This window comes from Myotis davidii, unplaced genomic scaffold (assembly GCF_000327345.1).
Source record: "Myotis davidii unplaced genomic scaffold, ASM32734v1 scaffold370, whole genome shotgun sequence".
NCBI classification, from domain to species: domain Eukaryota; kingdom Metazoa; phylum Chordata; class Mammalia; order Chiroptera; family Vespertilionidae; genus Myotis; species Myotis davidii.
In genome coordinates, this window is record NW_006288615.1 from 17,399,370 (window position 1) to 17,420,174 (window position 20,805).

At 44.5% G+C, this 20,805-nt stretch overlaps 1 protein-coding gene across 1 annotated transcript; it reads left to right on the forward strand.

Annotated features, from left to right (window-relative positions):
• The first annotated feature begins 5,115 nt into the window (after positions 1-5,115).
• LOC107182632 (signal recognition particle 19 kDa protein-like) lies at positions 5,116-5,739 on the forward strand. Its single transcript, XM_015562002.1, has 2 exons — positions 5,116-5,153; positions 5,367-5,739. The coding sequence occupies exons 1-2, from the start codon at positions 5,116-5,118 to the stop codon at positions 5,578-5,580; spliced, it is 252 nt and encodes an 83-aa protein (XP_015417488.1). The 3' UTR covers positions 5,581-5,739.
• Positions 5,740-20,805: the final 15,066 nt, after the last annotated feature.

Sequence of the window (20,805 nt, forward strand, 5' to 3'; positions counted from 1 at the left end):
CCAGGTGCTTTCAGTAACCAACCGCTCTCCCCTGCTGCTGCCATTCAAGTTGGCCTTTCAAGAGAGACAGAAAAGCAATGCTGGGCCTGGGGTTGGGAGCTGTGGCCACAGCTTCAGCCTATTACTAAGCCACGGGAGAGGCCGCTCAGGAACGTGCCTGGCAATGGGCACCAGGCGGCCTCCTGCCATGCCCAGGCACATTTCTCCAGTGCCCAAATCACTGCCTGTCTTAGAAGCCCATTTGAGGGGGTGAGGTGGGGGCAGACTCGTGTGTGTGTGCCTGTGTGTGTGTGTGTGTGTGTATGTGTGTGTGTGACTCAGGGATCTGTCATAAAGGGCCCATGAGTCACCTACTTCCTGACCAACATGCTGTGGAGCCAGCTTCAGGATGCACAAATGCACAGGAAAAGAGCCTCTTGGCCAGGAGTGGGTTATGTTTTCAGGAAACTGGTTACTTTTAATATAAATACACACACACAGCACTCGAGTGAAAAGTCAAGTTTCGTGTCTTTTCAATGAGACAATGTTCTGTTCAAAATGGCTTATTTTTTATTGTGGCAAAATATACATAGCATAAATTTTACCATTTTAAGTGAATAGTTCAGTGGCATTAAGTACATTCACATCGTTGTGCAACCATCTATCTCCAGCAATTTTTCATCTTCCCCAAGCTGAAATTCTGTACCCATTAAACAATACCTCACCATTCTCCCTCCTTCCAGTCCTGGTACCTACCATTCTACTTCTTATCTCTATGACTTTGATGACACTATCTGTCCATAATGGTTTACTTCATTAATCGTTTATCACTTCATTGTTATCCTTTTTCAATGGAAAAAAAAATGGGTAATGCTTTGGTTTCTTGGTATCTAGTCCTTTGAGAATCCCCTAAATATAAACAGAAATGATTCTCTGGGATTTATATTCCCATTGGGTAGCTACAGATGGAGAAGCCGGGATGACCAGCGGGTGCTCGAATTGAGCAAAGAAGCAAGTTTCACAGCACCAAGGCTTTACACACCCTAGTTGTTCATACAAAGAGAAACTAGTGTACCACAATCCCAAACCTTCCACAGGTGGGTAAAGGTGGCATTGAAAGGCAGACAGCACGACAGCCAAATCACATCGATAGGGTCCCCTACCTTAGCAATTTTTAATACTGTGCCTCAGAACGCACCTGTGCCTCAAACGCTCTGACCGCACACCTCTGCAGGAAGGGAGAGGCCAAAAGGACTGCAGCTGCTTCCACTCACTGTTCCAGGTGTCACCTCGCAAAGTACACTTCCTGCACTTGGCCGCTGGTCTCAGGCCAGTGTGGACAACCCTCCAGTGTATAGGCTCAGGATAATCAGAAAGAGGTCAGAGCTGAAAAGCCCTGTTGAGGGTTTATTGGTAGTTTAAGCAAAGGCTCCGAAAGACTGGTCCATGGACACCCTGCCCCACGGCTATCATGACCCAATGAAAAGTAAAAAATATTTTGGGATTCATGAGTATTTTCCATGAACTGACCAAGATGGGTGCTGTGAGGAATACCAAGACATCTAAAGAGCATGATGCCTTCCTTGAAGGAACTTACATCCTGGTTAAGAATTGGGACTCAGAGCCAGGGTTTCCAATGATGTGGGACTGCCTGCGGGACGCCGCATTCATACATGTGGGAGGAAGGTGCTAGCAGAGTTGGGTTCTTTTGGGAAGAAAGGCTTCCTGAAGAAGTTGAGTCTTGGGACTCTCAGAGGCTGGTTCTTTTAAAACGTGTGGTCTCTTTGGAATACAGTCACATCTGACGGCTTTTTAAATTTATGCTTTTGTATCTCTTCGGAACAGCCCTCATTCACAGGCTGCCAACCGCCAGTTGCTCATCCCCGAGAGAAGACCTACCCTCCTCCAAGCTATCGCCGACAGAGGGCCCGCAGCCCAGCAGCTGCCCATTTCTAGAGGACCAGAGGCACCAGCGGAGGCCTCGCCTGCTGATTCATTTCCACACCTTTTGGAGCTCCACCCACAGAACAATGTGCAGAAGCACTTCCAACAGCTCACACTGAATGCCCTCCCTAACATCCTAAAGCAGCTACAAAGGAAACGAATGGTTCCCCCAGAGGCCTTTATTTATACAAATGTAAAAACCCCCAAAATACTTTCCCAGACTTGTAGACCTCTTTGTGCTATTGGTTTTTTTCTCCTGTTGCTTGGAATGAAAGAAAGCAAATGATTCAAAAATAAAACCCCTTCAGCAATACATGACAATAATGATAGTTTGTTGGCAAATGGTGGACCATTGTAAGCAAATACAGGCATGGGGTCAGCACACACACACACACACACACACACACACGCACATGCACGCACGCACGCGCACGCATACCAGTGATCTTTTCAAACTTAAATATGATCTGGTCCCCCGCTCCTCCCACCCCACCCCACACACACACACACCTCCCCCAACCATTTCCCTCCATAAAATGCTTGAATGGCTTCTCATTGCTCTTGGGATAAAGGCCAAATTCTTAATGAGGCCCACAGGGCTTGCCTATCTGTCCCTGACGCCTCTCCAGCTTTTCACATCCTTTTCTCACTGCCCCACAAGTATGTCCCTTCTTTCTTCCAGTTCTGCAGTTGTATCACAAGCCCTCCAGTCTTGGAGCCTGTATGCATGCTATTCTTCCTTCTTGGAATACTGTTCCCACTCATCCCTTCATCTACTTTAACCTGTAGCATTCTTTACATCTCAACACAAACTATACTTGCTTAGGGCAACAGTCCCTGACCTCCCCATCTCCCCATTTATTGTCTCTCTAGCCCCATCGTCATTTTCCTCATGTGCTAAATGAGGCTACCACTTCTCCTGTCACTTTCCAGATTTCCCAGGAATAGTAATATGGGAAGGCAGATACAGACTAAATGTCTATTCTAATTTTCTAGTGTGCCTTTCTGTACTGCAGAGGCTGGAAAGCTAACACTTAGTTTCTAGACTCCCTTGCAGCTATGTTTTAGGGTAATTTGGGTCCTACTATGCAGACATCCTTGCACAGAGCTTGGATTTTAAAAGTTAAGAAGAGAGAGGGGTGGACATGAAGTACGCATTCTGCTAGTGCAAATCAAAACTGGAGTCACATGGTGTTAGAGGCAGCAGTTCTGACCCCCAAATTACAATGAAGGCCATATATTCTTGGAGCCAACATTTCTGGCAGTGTCTTCCTGATTGTGGCAGAAGTAGGCACTCTCTGGTCAAGCTAGTTCTGGGATACAGCTCTGAAAGTCATTCCTGGAGGCCCAGCCTGAATCCCGCTCCTTGCAAGCCCCTAATCCTCTATAGTAAGTCAGTCTTTTTCTGCTTAAACTACTAGAGTGATTTCTGTTACCTGTGCAGAATCCTGTCTGATATATTTGGGTAAAGTGCCTCAAGAACTATAAACTGCTATGGAAATGTAAGTTATAGTTACTCATCAAGGTCCCAGAGCTATCATCTGGAAAGGTGGCCCAGGAATAGCTCTCAGCCACTACATGTGCAGATTCAGGAAGAGCAGGCAAGTGACCATACTCTTGACACAGTCTCTCCAGGGCAAATAACCATTTTAAACCAGAATCCACACCTGAAACATGGAGGTGCCTCAAAGTGCCACTTTGGGATCCAGCTCCCTTCTACAGTCTTGTTTCCCCTATCTGAAAAACAGGAAGTCTGGGCTTTGCAGTGTGTGGCATTTGGGTGAGGGTTTTCTAGAGCTGAGCATTTCCTAAAGCATGTCCAGGAAAAGCCAACATTCCTTTATCAGGTGGAAATCTCATGAGTCACTCTGAATGGCTCATACATACCATTCTCTCTTTGGTGAGTCTGTCCTGTCTCCTTGATGCTTGCTCATTCTGCAGTCATTCCCAGCCCAGGGAGGCGCTAGGTGCTGCTTTAGGTGCTGCTCACTCCCCTCACATTGTTCCACTGCACAGGGCAGGCCGACCATCTCAGCACCTGGTCATGCTAGCCCCGGCTCAAGCTACTGGGGTGACAGCACAGAGGTCGTGCTTCTTCAGCACATTTTTCCTCCAGCTGTCTACAAACTCTTGGCTCAGCTACACAGAGCTCAGCTGGAATGCCCTGGGTGTGGCATTCATGAGCCTGAATGGAAAACCTGAAGCCCAGTGGGAGGGTGAATGAGACAGTACAAACATCACCTAAAGCAGCTTTGAGGCCTCTGATTATTTCTCCATCTCATTTTACCACTCCTTAAAGGCTTGTGGTGATCACCTGCCAGGATGAAAGTGGCTCAGCTAAAGGGGCTCGCAGAGAAGAAGGGATGAGTGACAGATTAAACACACAGAGACTTGGAGATGTGACTCAAGAGAAATGGCGGGGGGAGAGAGAAAAATAAAACAAAACCTGGTAAAATTGTGTTTCTTGCTGGCCTGTGTAAAAATGAACTTGTATCCTTCTAGGTGGGAAACTTCCCTTTTTGATGCGACAGGGAGCTCATCTGTGTTCTGGATGAGACTGGGAACTCTAGGAGAAGTCTTTCGGGGGGGTCACTCCTCAGACAGAGCTCAGGGCCCAGCTGCCTTTGGGGAAGGTGTGGCCGAGCTAAAGAAACCCCCACATTCATCCTGTATTCGTCTAGAGCAGCCCCAGCCATATTTGTTTTATATTTTGCAACATATTTTTATTGATTTCAGAGAGGAAGGGAGAGGGAAAGATAAAAACATCAATGATGAGAGAGAATCACTGATCAGCTGCCTCCTGCGCACCCCCTATGGGGGATGGAGCCCGCAACCTGGGGATGTGCTCTGACCGGGAATCGAACCATGACCTCCTGGTTCATAGGCTGACCCGCACCTCTACTGCCGACCCATATTTGCTTTACATGTTGGGTTTCTTGAAGAAAGGGACATATTTGGTTTAAATATTTTTATTGATTGATTTGAGAAAGAGAAACATCGATTTGTTGTTACTCTCTTATTTATGCATTCATTTGTTGATTCTTGTATGTGTCCTGACTGGAGATCAAATGTGCAACCTTGGCACATCGGGACAATGCTCTAACCAACTGAGCTACCCAGCCAGGGTGGGACATATTTGGTTTTAAAAAGAGGATGATCTGGTGGGTCTCAGCCCGGTGGGCATGGGCAGAGATGGCTTGCACAGCAGCCGACCAAGACAGGTTTATTTGTATTAAGAGGCCAGGTGCATGAAATTCGTACATGGGTAGGGTCCCTCGGCCTGACGGGTGATCAGGACCAATTGGGGCCTTCTGGCTGCCAGCCAGGGCCTCCCTTCATTCTGCACTGCCCCCTGGTGGTCAGCGTACGTCATAGCGAGCAATTGAACTCCTGGTCTCCAGGTTGAACTCCCGAGGGGACATTTTGCATATTAGCCTTTTATATATATACCCTGCTTATTTAAATAACAAGAAGATCATCTCGGAGGGCAGGCAGATCCCCAAAAGTAAGGCTGTTGAAAATCCTACAGCTACAGAGATTCAAGGTGTGCACTCAGCAATTGGATTTAATGCGTTTTGTGAGAAAAACAAAATGTACTCCAGAGAATGGAATTGTAATGCTCAGTACAGGGGCAGAGTCCGGGTTCAACTCAAATAGGAAGTTGGCAGCCTCTGTCTTGTACAAGTCCCATCACATAAGTCAGTAATGTTGTATACAGCGGAAATGATTCCTAAACTAAAAACAAGGACACAAAAAGCAGGAGATAGTGACCAAACTCTTCAGCAAGGAGAAGGAAGTAAAAAAGGGAAAGGAAAGAAGAAGTGACTTGGCAAGACAATGAAGTCTGACATACTACTGTAAGAGACGTGAATGGAGGTTTCTGATTTGTATCTGAGAGAAACTGAAGCTTTTTGTTTGTATCAGTTACTAGTAACTGAACTATGAACCTTTGTGCCTCCCAGCTTTAGCATGAGAATTGACAATGAAATAAATTTACAACAAAAGTTTGCATCTAGCTCTTATGCAGTATAGAAGAAAATTGTTTTGCCTTTCAATGCAGTATTTGTGGAAGAAAGAAGCTTATTTTTAAATGGACTATGCCTCTGCCATAAGTTACCTGAAATCCTGTATCTGTTCTCTATGTAAACATATTGAGATAAATGAGTTTAATAAGTTTAATAATAAATGAGTTTGAAACACGTATTATTCACCTTTTAAGCTCATGAGATAAAATTTAAAACTGACCAAAAAAAATAAAAAGAGGAAGAGCTGGGAAGTCACTGGTCGGAGGAAGAAACGCTAGACTGGGAATCAGGAAGCTTGGTTCTGCCACTAATTTTCTAGGCAATTTTAGCAAATTATTTCACCTCTCTGGGCTTTAGCTTCTTCAGCTGGACACAGGAGTACCAAGCTCATAAGTTCGTTGCAAGGCTTCTGTGGGGGAAGGGGTCAGAGCCTGTGCCTGCCTGCAGCATATTATTACTGAGAGGTCTCCTGGAACGTACACACCCTAAGACAGAGCGTTAAGCAATTGTAACATGGACCAGTAATGGTGCCTCAGGAGCTGAAGGTGCAGTCTCAGTGGACTCCCCCGCTGCATTCTAAGAGGAGGAGACAGCAAAGAAAATGAGAAGAGCTCTGGAGCTAAAAATCTATAAAACATTGGGAGCAAAGTCCTACTGGTCTACACCCATGAAACACACAGCAGTGAAAATCAGGGGTTTCCCCCAGCTCAGCTGAGAGGCCAATTCAGGGCAGCCCACTGAGGGACCCCCACAGTGTGCCCTGAAGAGGCAGGGCAGTGTCAGCTCAGTGTGGCCCTGGGCTCTGCAGGCGGCGGCAGCAGCAAGTTCCCAGATCTCTGAGGGCATCAAGCATTGAGAATCAGAGAACCCTCACCAGGAGCCCTCATCGCTGACCAGAGTCAGAGCAGGATGCAGAGGACATTATCAGGGCCACACATGGGCTACCCAGGGGACCCTCAGAACTCCAGCGGATGAACTCCAGGGAGGCAGAAGGACCTGCCTCTGCAGGTGAGGACAACGCCTGAGAAATACAATACCGATTGTTACCTTTCTGTGAAAGCCCCAGATGTTTGTGGCCTGGCAAACGTAGGTAACAAACACAGATGCAGGCAATGGTTTAAGAGAAGAATATGAAAACGATCCAAGGCAGACTACGGTGAATGCTGTGCCTTCCCCGCGTTGCACAGATTTAATGACTGTCCTGGCACATAGCAAGAGAAGGAAAACTTCCCCTGGGTTCGATAGGGAAGCGGCACCGGGAGGTAAGCGCTGCCTGGGCCTTGCAGGGTGAGGAGAACTGAAAAGCTTCCAGGCCAAGAAACAACATGAGCAAAAGCACCAAGGCAAACAGTGGAGATACTTTCTTAGGAAACATTACAGGCCTAGCCAGCAAATCAACCAACAAAATGGGTATATTCTTAGTTTCCAAAAGTAAAAAAAATATTAAAAGTTAATTTAAAATGCTAGGGAGGTTTAGGTTTAGAGGATACATATGCCACACTTAAGTTTACAAAGTTCAAGCATATTAAAGGGTTTCACTTTACCCTCAAGTATCTTCCCCACCTTGGGCTGTTTCTGCATAAATGCCTTTTCACAAATGTCTGTCTCCATGGCTGCTGGCCAGTGCTACCCATCCTCTCTTTGTATCTTTCTCTCTCTCTCTCTCTCTCTCTCTCTCTCTCTCTCTCTCTCTTTCTCCAACACAGTTGAAGAAGTGGAACTTTCCAGAATTCTGGAGAACTCTGGCGGCTGTACCTTGAGAGAGTTCCCGAGTGCACCCGTCAGGTTATCTCCCACTGCCAAGATGACGGAAAGGGGGAGGCATTGGAACGGAGTAACCATCACTCCAAATAAATGGAAATGGAAGCACTGCAAAGTAAATAGCTGCGAATTTCACGTGTCATTCCCCATTCACAAAGACTGTTTTTAGACAACATAATAATCCACTACAACATTTATTCTGTCTGCAGGATTATTACAGCACAATTTTACCTTTCCATCTTCCGTGGTGCAGTGTGATTTCTTTAATAGTCATTCTTTGTCGTTCCCAAGTTTTGGGGTCAGACTAATCCAAGTGATGACTTGGGGATATTGGAGAGGGGTTGTTGGCAGCCTGAAAATTCATGAGAGACTTTCATGCCTTCAGCGTTCCCACACAATTTTAAATGAATGCTCTCTAACCGACCTTTTCCTTAGCAGGACCTAGGGTTATTTACGTGCTCTCAGGCCTGCAATATCTCCCCTCTAGCCATCTCCCAAGAAAGTTCTCGCTCTTCCAGGAAGCTCTGCTTGATCACAGCAACTTACACTGCTCTTCCTCCTTTTAAAATCCCTATGGTGTCATTCAATGAGAGTTAATTGGGCTCCTGCAGTGGGCCACGTGGAAAAACATACCCTAAGACAGAAAGTTAAGCAATTGTAGTTTGGACCAGTAACAGTACCCCAGAAGCTGAGGGTACAGTCTCAGCTTGTTAATATGGAAAGAACAGAGATCAACTCAATCTGGTTATTGCGGGGTGGGGCGTTGGGGGTTAGGGGTTGTTACTGCAAGAATAAATAAGAGGTAAGGAGGAGACAGGGATGTCACAGGATCTCATTGACACTGAGCCATGGTACAGCAGTCCTCATGGGATGGGAACTAAAGCTTCAGGGTGTTCTGGATTTGAGGTGTCTTTTAAAGACATTAGCGGCAGAAGGTCTCAAGCTCCCCCCTGCTGCTGTTACTCTCCATACATCTGCTTCTTTCCACACCTCCCCAGCTGGACTCCCCTACTCACTCACAGCCTTGCTGGCTCCTGACTACAGTGATTTATCCATGATTTGATTGGCCAGGATCCTGGAACTACCATTTAGCATCCTTTGACATTCTTCCTCTGCTACCAACTGGCAACATGTTTCAGTGTTTTAAACTTCAAATTCCAAGTAAGAGCATCTGATTTGCCAACGTAAACTTTTGGGGACCGGCCATGTAGGTCATAGGCAGCCAATGACTTAGTGGTCTTAGGTCAAGTGGTCTATCACAAGCTTAGAGATGCTGAGAAATTCTCCATGTAGAGACCCACCAGGGATTTGGTGAGGGTTCTAAGATTATGTTTGACCTCCAAATTCCAAGGATGGTAGCAGTTGTAGGCTAGTAGCTGCATGGGTCTTCTTCACCCCCAAACCTGAGTAGGGGTAAGACTAAAGTGGTCCCCTAAAAACCTCTCAAAAATAGGCAAATGGCCATTTGAAAGAATGCCCATTCCTGGTAGACTGGAGGGGACTTGTGCTATTTCCATTCGAGTAAAATAGGACGTATACATTGGCACAGTTTGACGAAGCCAAAAACTTACAGGCACAGGTTACCTATAGATGACCAAGACTTCACGGAATGAAGTTGCTGTTAGCCAGGTTTCTCCAGAGAAACAGAACCAATAAGATATATAAATAGACAGATACATATAAGAGGATATTTATTATAGGAACTGGTTCGTGCAATTATGGAGGCCAAGAAATCCTACAATCTGCCATCTGCAAGCTGGAGACTCAGGAGAGCCTCTGGTATAATTCAATCCCAGTCCAAAGGCATTAGAACTAGGGGGGTCAATGCTGTAGGCATCATTCTGAGATGGAAGGACCAGGAGTGCCGGTGCCCTAGGTCTAGAGAAGATCAATGTCCCAGCTCAAGCAAAAAACAAACCCTCCTTCCTTCACTTTTTTGTTCTATTCAAGCCCTCAATGGTTTAGATAATGCCAACCCACACTGGTGAGGGCTATCTTCTTTACTCAGTCTACCAATTCGATGCTAATCTCTCCTGGTAACACCTCTGCAGACACACCCCAAAACGCTGTTTTCCTAACATCCTTTAGCCCAGTCAAGATGACACCTAAAATTAACCATCACAGAACCCCATCTAGGAGGGAATGTTGATATATAAAGAAATATATTTCAAAACAGTACAAGGCATTGAGGTAGCACAAGAGAAAGAGTGAGTAATCCTCTAAGGGGAAGTGAGATTGTGAATAAAATGTAGTAGGCAAGGAGAGCAAGACACCCCAGGCAGAGGTGTCAACACGGAGGAAGGCATAAAGAGCTGAAGTATAGCACGCTCCAGGTCAGTTATTATAAAACAGGAAGGGGGAAGAAGTAGAAGTTGAGGCTGGAGAGAGGTATACAGGGACCAGATCATAAGACATTTTCCTCAAAAGGGATCTTTCTACCAGAGTTTTAAGGAAAGAAGTAGAATTTTTTTTTCCTTTTAGGGCAATTACTGTGGCAGAAATGTGGAGGACATATTAAATTGAGGGAAGATTAGAGGCAGGAAAGGCATAGAACATGCTAAGGAGAGATTTGTTATAATGCTATTAGACTTGTATCCAGCATGGGCAGAGGAAATAAAGAGGAGAATAAGGATCTGGAAGATCAAGAATGTAGAACAAGTTTGGGTGAAGGGAGATAATGAATATAGTTTAGTACATATTGGGTTTAAGATGCATCAGGGCCACCAAGTAGATATTTCCAATATAGGTTTTTGGACAGATGGTCCTGGAGTTAAGGAGAGAAATTGGAGCTGAAGATAGAAATTTGTAAGTCCTGTGCATCCAAGTGGAGGCCGAAGCCATGGGCTTGAAGGAATCACTGAGGATGGAGGGTAGGAAGCAGAGGGGAATAGGAGGATGGAATGCTGGCAGTAATGCCAATAGATTATACAGTATCTTTTAACATTTTCTGAAGGTTTCTCTTCCCAACAATTAAATTCTCTATTTATCTTCCTCCTGTATTGTTATCCCTGTCTTTTGAGCCTTCCCTATCCCAGGCCACTGTGAGCCTACTCAGTGTCTTTGTGCAAATTAGACAAGGGCATACCCTCTGAGCACTTGGCTTGGCGATTTAGCTTTGTGTAAATTAGATTAAAGTGCCCTTCCTTTGGGCTGAGGCAACCTTAGATCAGTACAGAGCCAAGTAAGTAGAGCCAGGCTTGATTCACCACCTCAACCTGGCTTTTGTACAGCACACAAAGTGCTCAACCTTATCGGGCACTTCAGGCTCCTGTCCAACAAGGTCTACACAAGAAGATTCCAGACAAGGCCCATAAGAACTACCTGTAGATGACTCTTCAATTTCCTTGTAATTGAAATTATTGAAAGCAGCATTTTATTTCCTCTCCTTGCACTAGACTGTGATCTGGCAAGTTTTGTTAAGGATGGTTCTTCAAAACTGTCCCCACGCCAAGACCGGTTTGGCTCAGTGGATAGAGCATCGGCCTGCGGACTGAGAGGTCCCAGGTTCGATTCCGGTCAAGGGCATGTACCTAGGTTGCGGGCACATCCCCAGTAGGAGATGTGCAGGAGGCAGCTGTTCGATGTTTCTCTCTCATCGATGTTTCTAACTCTCTATTTCTCTCCCTTCCTCTCTGTAAAAATTCAATAAAATATATTTTTAAAAAAAAACTGTCCCCAGTCCTTAACAGGGTTGAGAAATAAAAACATCAGACCAATATCTTTCTCACACACACACATAGCTCCTGGTCCTTATCCCTGGTTCTAGTGAAGAAACGTCATAGAATCCCCCTTTCAAAGGATGGCAGCTCTGTGATGTCAGCATCTTTAGACCCCATGGCTTTAGCTTGGCCTGCTCCCAGCCACAAGCCACACCTACCCCATGTCTCTTTCAAACCTTTCTTCAAAGCAGCCTCTTTCTTGCCTTTGTTCTCTGTCCTTTGGGGATGGTTTTTTTATAAAAAAAAATTGATTTATATTATTATTAAGCATAATTGAAGAATTCTCTATCTTTGAGATCCAACAGTCATCTTATCTAAAGGGATTTACTCGTGCTGCATATCGACATGGAATATGCACATTCTAACCCTTCAGGCAAGGTCCATACTTCTGCAGATGCTCCACCATGTTTAAAATTATGGTGTAAATAATTACAGGTTTCATTTCACTGATTTTATTAATAATAAATTTCTGGTGTGAATTAGACTCTCAATTGCCTGGGGTGGTTTTGAATGAAAAAGAGAGATTGGGGGGAACCTGAAAGAAGACAGAACCTTAGAATCAGCAAACTTTGAAATTAGAAAAAAAATACATTTAAAAAAAGAAAATTAAGAATAAAGGGAGGGAAATGGCTGTCAGTTGCACTGAATATAACTAGACTTCAGTTAATTTTATTGAATTGCCAACCTTAAATGGCGTCTAAATAAAAGAAACTCACCCGTAGTTCTGCCAACCACCAAATTAAATTTGTATTTCTGTGTTCCTTTCTAGTGTGTGTGTGTGTGTGTGTGTGTGTGTGTGTGTGTGTGGTGTGTTTGTACTGGGTTCAAGTTTTAGTACAGACCCTGGCTAATTTCACTAGATTTCAAGCCCTGTGACATAAAATTGAATTCAAGTTAATAAGTCTGAATTGAGCATTTAATATCATTTAAATCTCATCCATAGAAAGAGTTACCAGGCAAGTGTTGTCCTGTAGAGTTTATTATCTCCTACACAGGTGTACTAGAGACCAAAGCAAGACAAAATATAAAGGAGGCAGCTGCTAGGAGAGAACACCAGCATTGGGAATCTGAAGCTGTGAGTTCTAATAATTTCTCTGCCACAGATATGATCTTAGGCAAGGCTGCCTCTCAGGGTGCCTCAGTCTCCTCATCTGTAAAATGAAGGGATTGGGCTTGACCAATGGGCTGCAAGAAGAGGTCTGGTGCTACAGGACTGATCTCTGCCCATCTCACTGCAATCAGAGCAGGTCCATTTTCGTCTATTTTTCATGCCCAGTATCTTGAGTCCAGTGTGTCTGACAACAGGACAGATCATGTGCTTTCAGGGCTATTTCTGAGAAGAAAGAACATAAGATCACCCTGCTTATCAGCAATCCAGGCAACCAGAGTGCAGAGAAGGTCAGGGAGGCAAGAGCAGAAAGGGAAAGCCTCATGGAGGAGGCAGGGCCTGGGCAGACCTTGAGGGAAGGCAGTATTTGGAAAGACAGAGGGAAGAGGGAAACAGCATTGAGGAGAGGCACAGTGGTATGTTCAGGCACCCAGAAGACAGGACCCACTTGGGCTGAAGCTGGGCCTGGGGGGCAGAGAAGATTTTAGAGTAGAATCGAAATAATGGCCTGAGTGCTTAAAGGCAAGTAGATAAATACAAAGCTGACAGGGTAAGATCTAGTGAAGATTTCTGAGCATGCTGATTGACATGCTGAAATTGGTGCATAAGAAAGATTAGTCTGTCAGGTTTTCACAAGGCAAACATTTCTTGATGCTTATGAGGTGCCTGTAGGCACTGAGAATACAAAGCTGGAGAAGGAGCAGCTGACCTTGAGGAGCCTGGCAGAGGGGAATGCAGAATGGGTTGGAGCAGAGGAGAACACGAGGTGGGACTGTATTAAGAAACTGGAATGGAGAAGAAAGGAGGACAGATAAGAACCATCACAAAATAAAAGCTAGCAGGACTTGATGGCTGGCTGAAGGTAACTCAAGGAGAAGAATAAGTAACAAATGACGATATTTTTTAATCCTGGAGCTCCAGTGTAGCTTCCTCTTCCTCTTGGGGCCACAGCTACAACACTTCCCCAGCCTCCCCTGCAATTGGGTGTACCTTGTAATTGAGTTCTGAGCAAAGATTATAAACAGAAACCATGTGCTCCCCATCCAGGCCTGGCCCATGAAAACCTCCCACGTGCGCTTTTCCTCTCTCCTTCCCATCTCCTGATAAATGAAGAAGGCTCTGAGCCTGAAAGAGGAGGCCAAATCCACAAGACTGAAGAAGACCTAGGTCCCTGAATGACTACATGAAGGCACTTGCCAACCAGGAACACCACTTGGGTTTCACATGGCTTGTTATGGTAAATACTGACATTCTGGACTCATTGGTTATGTTGTTAACAATAGTCATGCCATTTTAACAACAAATACAGGACGTTGAGATGAGTTTAGAGAATGGATTAATAAATTCATTGTTTCATTAGGAGTTGCTTTGCTTTAAGGTAACATAATACCTGACCTAAACTAATTTAACGGGGGTTAAAGTGTTACTGACAATACTTCTGACTTTAGGCAGCTTAGAAGGTAGCCTTTTCCGCAGTTAGGAGTTTCACTCTGATTGGTCCAACTTGGGCCGTGTGCCCCACGTAGGAACTAATCAGAAAGGCCAAGAAGTGTGATGCCTGGTTGACTTGGGTGGAGTGGCATGCTCTTTCCTTGTACTAGGAGAACAATAAACTCTACCCAGCGCAAGGGTAAGGGAAATTCCCCAGAGGGAAATCAGGGGACCACAGCTAAAGAAGGGAAATGAATGTCGGATATTTAAAAGCAGTAAAAGTGCATTACTTTCTGTTATGAACATGCCTAATTATTTGGAATATCCAAATGGAGAGAACTTTGCAAATGGTTTGAAATATAACATTCAAACGTAGGTAGAATAGAACTAGCATGTAGTTTAATCCAGGCTGTCTGAAGAAGAGATTTCCTTCCTTTTTCTGACTTCCCAAATCATAGAAGATAGATGGGGGCAAAAATAAAAGAATTCCTTTTAGGAATCGCATTTGATAAGGTGATTTCATTGTGTCCCTTGCCTCTCCTTTCTCCCAGGTCTTTATCTGGGATGTTTGGAAAGTAAAGAACATATTTTAGGGACACAGTTGAGGAATACAGAAGAGCTCATATATAATTTTGGAAATTATACTGAAAACCTCACACTCCCACAGGCTTTTTTACAATGTGATTTTCAGATTCCATCGATGAGGGCTGCCGAGTTGAGTCGCACAACTCCACAACTCCAGAGACAAGCTTTCACTGAGAATTCAGAGAAATATGCCACTGGATTTGTACAATATACTGGATTCAGGCATTCTTCACATGAGAAAAGTCTTTACCTGGGCATAGGAAATCTGACTGTGGTCCCAACCCTACTTCCACAGCTTGGAATATTCTAAAGCCTTCCCCATCCTATTGTAAAATGTTTGATCTTACTTCAGGCATTCTATATTCTACTTACTTTCTTCTGGATCTTACTATGTCCTCCTGATATTCCATGCCCCCCAACTCCTCTCCTTAATCTGAGTTTGCCATCTTGGTTCTACCCTCTGTGGCTTCCTATGAAAATGATGCTGAAACCAAGCATCCTCTGAGCTTAACTTACCAACTTCACTGAAAAGTTAAGGTTGTCACTGCAGAAGAATTACATCACATACCAGACAGTAAACAAATTAATGAAAATCCCCATTAGATTTTTCTTCTCGCCCCACAAATCCCTCTTTATAAGCTCAAGGCCACGATTTCGACACTCTTCCTTAAAGATTTTCCAAAATCTTGTCCTGCTCCAGTCTTTCTCCAGTATCTTCTATCTAGACTCTTTACACCAGAACCATGCCATCCTGATTATTGTAACTTTAAAATAAGTCTGAAGTTAAGTCATATAAATCTTTACACTTTATTCTTCTTTTCAATATTGTTTTGATTACTGTAAATGCTTTGTATTTCCATTTTCAGGTTGTCATTTTCTACTCCCCCAAAAATCTGAGGAGAAATGACACTTTAACAAGATCAAGTTTCCAATCCATATGCACAGTATATATTTCTCCACTTATATAAGTCTTGACATTTCTCTCAGCAGTATTTTATCATTTTCAATGTTCAGATTATACACATACTTTGCTAAATTTAACACTAAATATTTCATATTTTGTGCTGTTATAATTGGTGCTTTTTAGATTTCTAGTTCTCATTGTTTATAGCTATCATATAGAAATATAATTGATTTTTATCCAGTGACCTTGCTTAAGATGATGCAAAATGATATAGTCACCTTGGAAATAGTTTGGCAATTTCTTATAGAGTTAAGCATACATTCACCATGTGACCTAAAAGTTTCACTTTCAGGAAGTGGAAATGTGCCCTCACAAGTATGAAAATGTTCATCTCCCCAAAATTGAAAACAACCCAAATGTGTAACAACAGGTGAGTGGATAAGCAAATTGTGATGTACCCCTACAAAGAACACTACTCACAACAAAAAAGAACTAACTAGTGGTACATGCAACAACATGGATGAGTCTCATGGATGAATTTCACACTGAGTGAAAGAAGCCACGGAAAAGAGTGAATATTATATGATTCCATTTATATAAAGCTCTAGAAACTACAAGTTTAATATATAATGGCGGAAATCAGTGGTTGTCTAGAACAAGGGTTAAGGGAGGAATGACTGGGAAGGGGCACAAGGGAACACTTCAGAAAGATCTCAAAGTTCTGTGTCTTGATAATGGTGGTGACTACACTGGTTGGTGACTACAATGGTTGTTTACATTAGCTGAAACTACTAAATTGTGCATCAAAATGAATGTATCTACTGTTTGTACATTTTACTTCTTTATCAAGAAACTAAAACTGCTCAGGCTATCTTTTAGACAACAAGAAGCATGGATACACCAAGAAACAACTCAACTTCAAAAGCAGCAAATAGGGCAGAAAAGATGTTTCCTTAAACATCCCTAAATTGTTAGCCTCCATACAGTGTCGCTTCTATCCAACAGAAATTGCTGATCTGTCACAGGCATATATGGCTACTGACCACTTTAAATGTGTCTGGTGCAACTGAGGAACTGACTTTTACATTTTATTTAATTTTAATTAGTTAAAATTTAGCTAGTGGCATCATGTTAGTCCAGTGATTATAGGAAATGTACCTCTTATGTCTCTATGTGTCTATTACCTCATCTTTTGCTTCACAGTCCAATAAAGGTTGAAAAAGGAAAAAAATATAAAAAGATCTAAACAACACACTGTATACATTAGCGTCCCCAGGCCCTCCCTATGCTGTTGTGTCAAGTACTATAGTGGACAGAACACCAGACTTGGTCCTTTGGTACCTTTTTTGTTAAAATGGGGCTTTTACTCTACAAGCTGTCGTTGTGAGGCTAAAGTGAGACGATGCAAGTAAGCTGGCGAACCTAACGGCAAAGTATTGTGCAAATGGGAGGGACTGGCTGCAGTAGCGATGTGGTGGCCACATCTGGCACCACCTATGATTTTAAACTGAAGGATCAAGAGGGTCATGCTCAGGGCCACAGGAAGAGACTGCATCTATACCTTAGCTCCATTTTAGCTTTGACATGCTAATTCTGCAATCTCCAAGGACTATGAGCCACCTGCGCCTCATAAACCTTTCGATTTACATACACATGTGTGACCTTTCCTATCTCGGGGCCACTTTACCAGTATTGATCGCTGATTTGCAAGGGAGCATGCTTTGCAACTGACAGGAAATGATGATGGCAGCGGTGGTGGCCTGCAAGGATAAAAAGAGAACCCCACGGTGAATCCAGGAACAGAACCTGGAGTCCTCGTTTGCACTCTCCTCATTCAAAAGTTCCGCTGTCTGCAGTAACGGCTCGCTCCTCCCTCAGCGGCTGTCTTTTGTCTTTAAAAGCTGGAGACCGACAATGGATTATTATCTGTGCTTGCAGGTGTTGTTGAAGAGACCAATTTGCGAACAACGGCCCTTCCCACGTTGTCCAAACAGAATGATTGCTCCGCAGCTGCTATTTGCAGAACCCGTCACCATGCTCCTTGCTGCCGCTGAGCTGCCAGCTGTCCCGGAGCTGTTTCTCCGGGCACCGCCCACCACTGACAGCATCCCCTGGCCCTCCCTGTGCTGCTGCCCAACGTGGCCAGCTCCTCGCTGCCTGCTCTGCTCACCAGGCAAAGCAGGCAGCCTCCCAGCCGTGGTCTTGGCCTTCCCCCAGGGCTGATCCTCCCTTCCCGTTCCATATTCATTGGGGGCATGAACACAGAATCGATGGATCAAGTTGCTTAGCAAGCCTGCTAGGACACAAGTTTAAAGAACAAATATCCATTTGGACATTATTTTAAAGGTGTGACCCAGATGTCAGGTGCAGATCTCTTTGTCCTGTAAGATCTGGGTGAAGTGGTCTTGAATTCACCAGTTCTACTGTCTCGGAAGGTTCACAAACCTCCCCCAAGACTCCCAGGGGGTCTGATGTCCTGCTGCCACCTGAATCCGCACGCCATTCTTGTTCATTCCCCCACCACCATAATGCAAAATGCAGCCCTTTCACTGTTCCCGAAATAAATCCGCTGGCATGAAGCAGTTCCTGAGAGATCTCACTGACAACAAGGAGGGGGTTTCCACCAGCAGAAGGGACACATCCTGGCGGACACTCTCAGCTATTCTCCCCACTCCCTTCCCCTCCCTACATCCCTTATGTTTCACCCTGGAGAGCTCCAAATTCCAACCCTCCAATCTCCAAAGCTTTGCTACCCAATTCCCACTGAGGGCCTTCCAGCACCAGGCTCATTCTCTTTTAAGGGAGAAGCACTGTTTTCTTCCTGGTACAAAGACCTTCAGTTCCAGCTGGTTTCCTGCCGGTGTCAGCATGGCTGCTGGGCTGCCAGTTTCCCAGAAAGCTCAATGGCCGCCTTCACTCCATTTGTTTCATGTTGTGAGAATTCACACAGAATGGATGGGGTGCTACCCAAGTAGCAAGCAGTATTTCATAACAGCTTTCAACCCTGACCTTCCAACAATGGTCTTAAAAACATCAACTGCTGAATCTTGCAGGATGAAGCAGCCATGTTTGCTGGGCAATATATACTTAGATTAACATATTTATGCAGGCTGAATTCAATCTGCCTTATGGTTCTGCAAATCCCCGACAGGTGACGTCAGTCTTCCTCAAGGCTGCCCATGCAGTTGTGTGCCCATTACAGACATGAGCATATAGCACTGCTTAGGTTAGAGAACTATCAGTACCTTACAGTAAAGAATATGGTGAGTCTGAGCTGAAAACATTTCCTAAGTTTATTCACACACCAATTTCTAAGATGTCTGCCATCGTCCAGTATGGAGCTATAAAATTTAAACAGTCCCAGACCTCCTCTTAACCCCGTTTTATGCTAATCATAATGTTATTGAAAATGACTAGTTATGGAGTAACCTTAGGCCTACTTTCCTAATTTGTAATTAAATAAATAAAACGAATATTAGAAGCAAAAAATACTCTGTAGTTTCTTCTTCCTTCACTTTTCACCAAGAAAGGAGACATGGATCAATAATTTTTAAAAAAAAGTTTTTAAATCCTGGTCTTAATTACATCTCCTAGTTTGTTTTGCAATGTTACTAAGGGTCTGAAGAAAAAAATACTTTTTTAAAGTTTAAATCAGCTCCCCAGAAAGAACACTGAGAATTCAAGAGATTTCTCAGGACTCTTGAGAATGATGTCCTCTACAGCTGAATTCTCTAACACGTGGACAGCAATGCAGATTCACACAGAGGAGATGGGGCCTCCAGCACTTAAGGCAAAACTCATCCGGTCCAAGTTGGTCCACGCCTCAGCGGCATGTGGTTGCTTGGAATAGCAACAAGCTGGCGCCTGCACTGAAGTTCTAAGCTGGGGACGTGGATGTTGCCCAAGCACTTGTCACTGAGGCAGGTTAGACCATCACTGCTGCCTGGACAGGAGAACAGCTCTGTGCATGTTAACAAGCTCAGTGAAGAAGTCAAACCACTCACCTCAGCACCACATTAGGCTGGGGAAATGCAAACTGGACCCCATGCAAATATTTATCTTTCGGGACCTCCGAGAGACCTCCAGGGGAAAGCAAGTAAATCTCTATACCTGTTTACTCATAATGATTTCTAACAGTCCAGCATTTCATTAAACAGACCCCTTCAAGAGCCACAGAGCTGTGTAAATACATAATAATAATGGCACAGACCCCCTTTGCAGTGGGGTTGAAGGTGTGACATTTGAATACATGATCCCTGTCTCCCAAATTGATCCCTTCTCTGAGGGCCCAGGAAGCAAGGAGTTTGCTGAAGGATTTTATTTTCATTTTCAATAGAGTTGTTTGTGGAGGGACTTCCATTTTAAAGGAGTATATGCTCAGTAGATGCACAGTTTCGGAAAAAAAACAGAAATGTGAGGGAGGGGAAAAGACCTGATTGAAGGATTTAGTGTCCTTCATGCTCACCCTTGACCTACCCAAGGAAGGCGCTAGGATTAGTAAGCTGAAAACATTCCTTCAACATGATTTGAAAAATGACTTCCACAGGGTCTGTTTCCTTATCTGGCGGAACAACAAAGCTAATGTTGGACTCAGGGTTGACTCCAAGAAGGAAAAGAGCATGACCTCAGAGCACCCTCCCACAGCAAGGCCCCAGGTGATGCTGAGAAAGCACTTGCTTTTGGACAAGGCTCCAGCAGGCACACGCACGCACACACACTCCTACACAATGACTCGGTATAAGGCAGGCAGGGAAATGGTTCTCCAGGCTAGCGATTCTCCCTTGTTAGTCACCCTTCCCTCCTCCTCCCAGCTCTTACTGGCAGCTGGGCAGGGCAGTGAGTCAGGAAGGCTGGCAGTGGGGAGAAGCTAGTTCACCATCACAGCTTAAAAAAAATACTGAGGCCCTTTACAAGTATAATTAACTTGTAAGCTTCTAGTCATCTGGGAAGAGAAGAAGGGGGCCAGTGAAGGGCTGCAGGTGTGTGTGTGGAGCCAGATCGGGAGGAGAGGCATTAGGACAATAGCAGGAAAATGGCAGCCCCTATCTTCATGAAGACGGTTCCTGTAAGCCAGGGCGTGACATTCTTGATAACCTCTGCACACTTCTCCACCAGCTGTTCTGCGGTGGGAAACTCTTCAGTGCCCAACAAAGCCCCCTGTCACTGATGAAGCCAAGTCCCCTTAGCGCCACTCATCACCTCCTAGAGGAGGAAGTCAGCCGTGTCCTGGAATACACTCAACCTCTAGAAGGAAAGGACAGTTGGCAGCACTTGCATGAAACTCAGACCCAAGCCAGCAGGGAGAGCCCAGTGCCAGGACATACCAAGGTCAGGCGGGGGGGGGGGGGG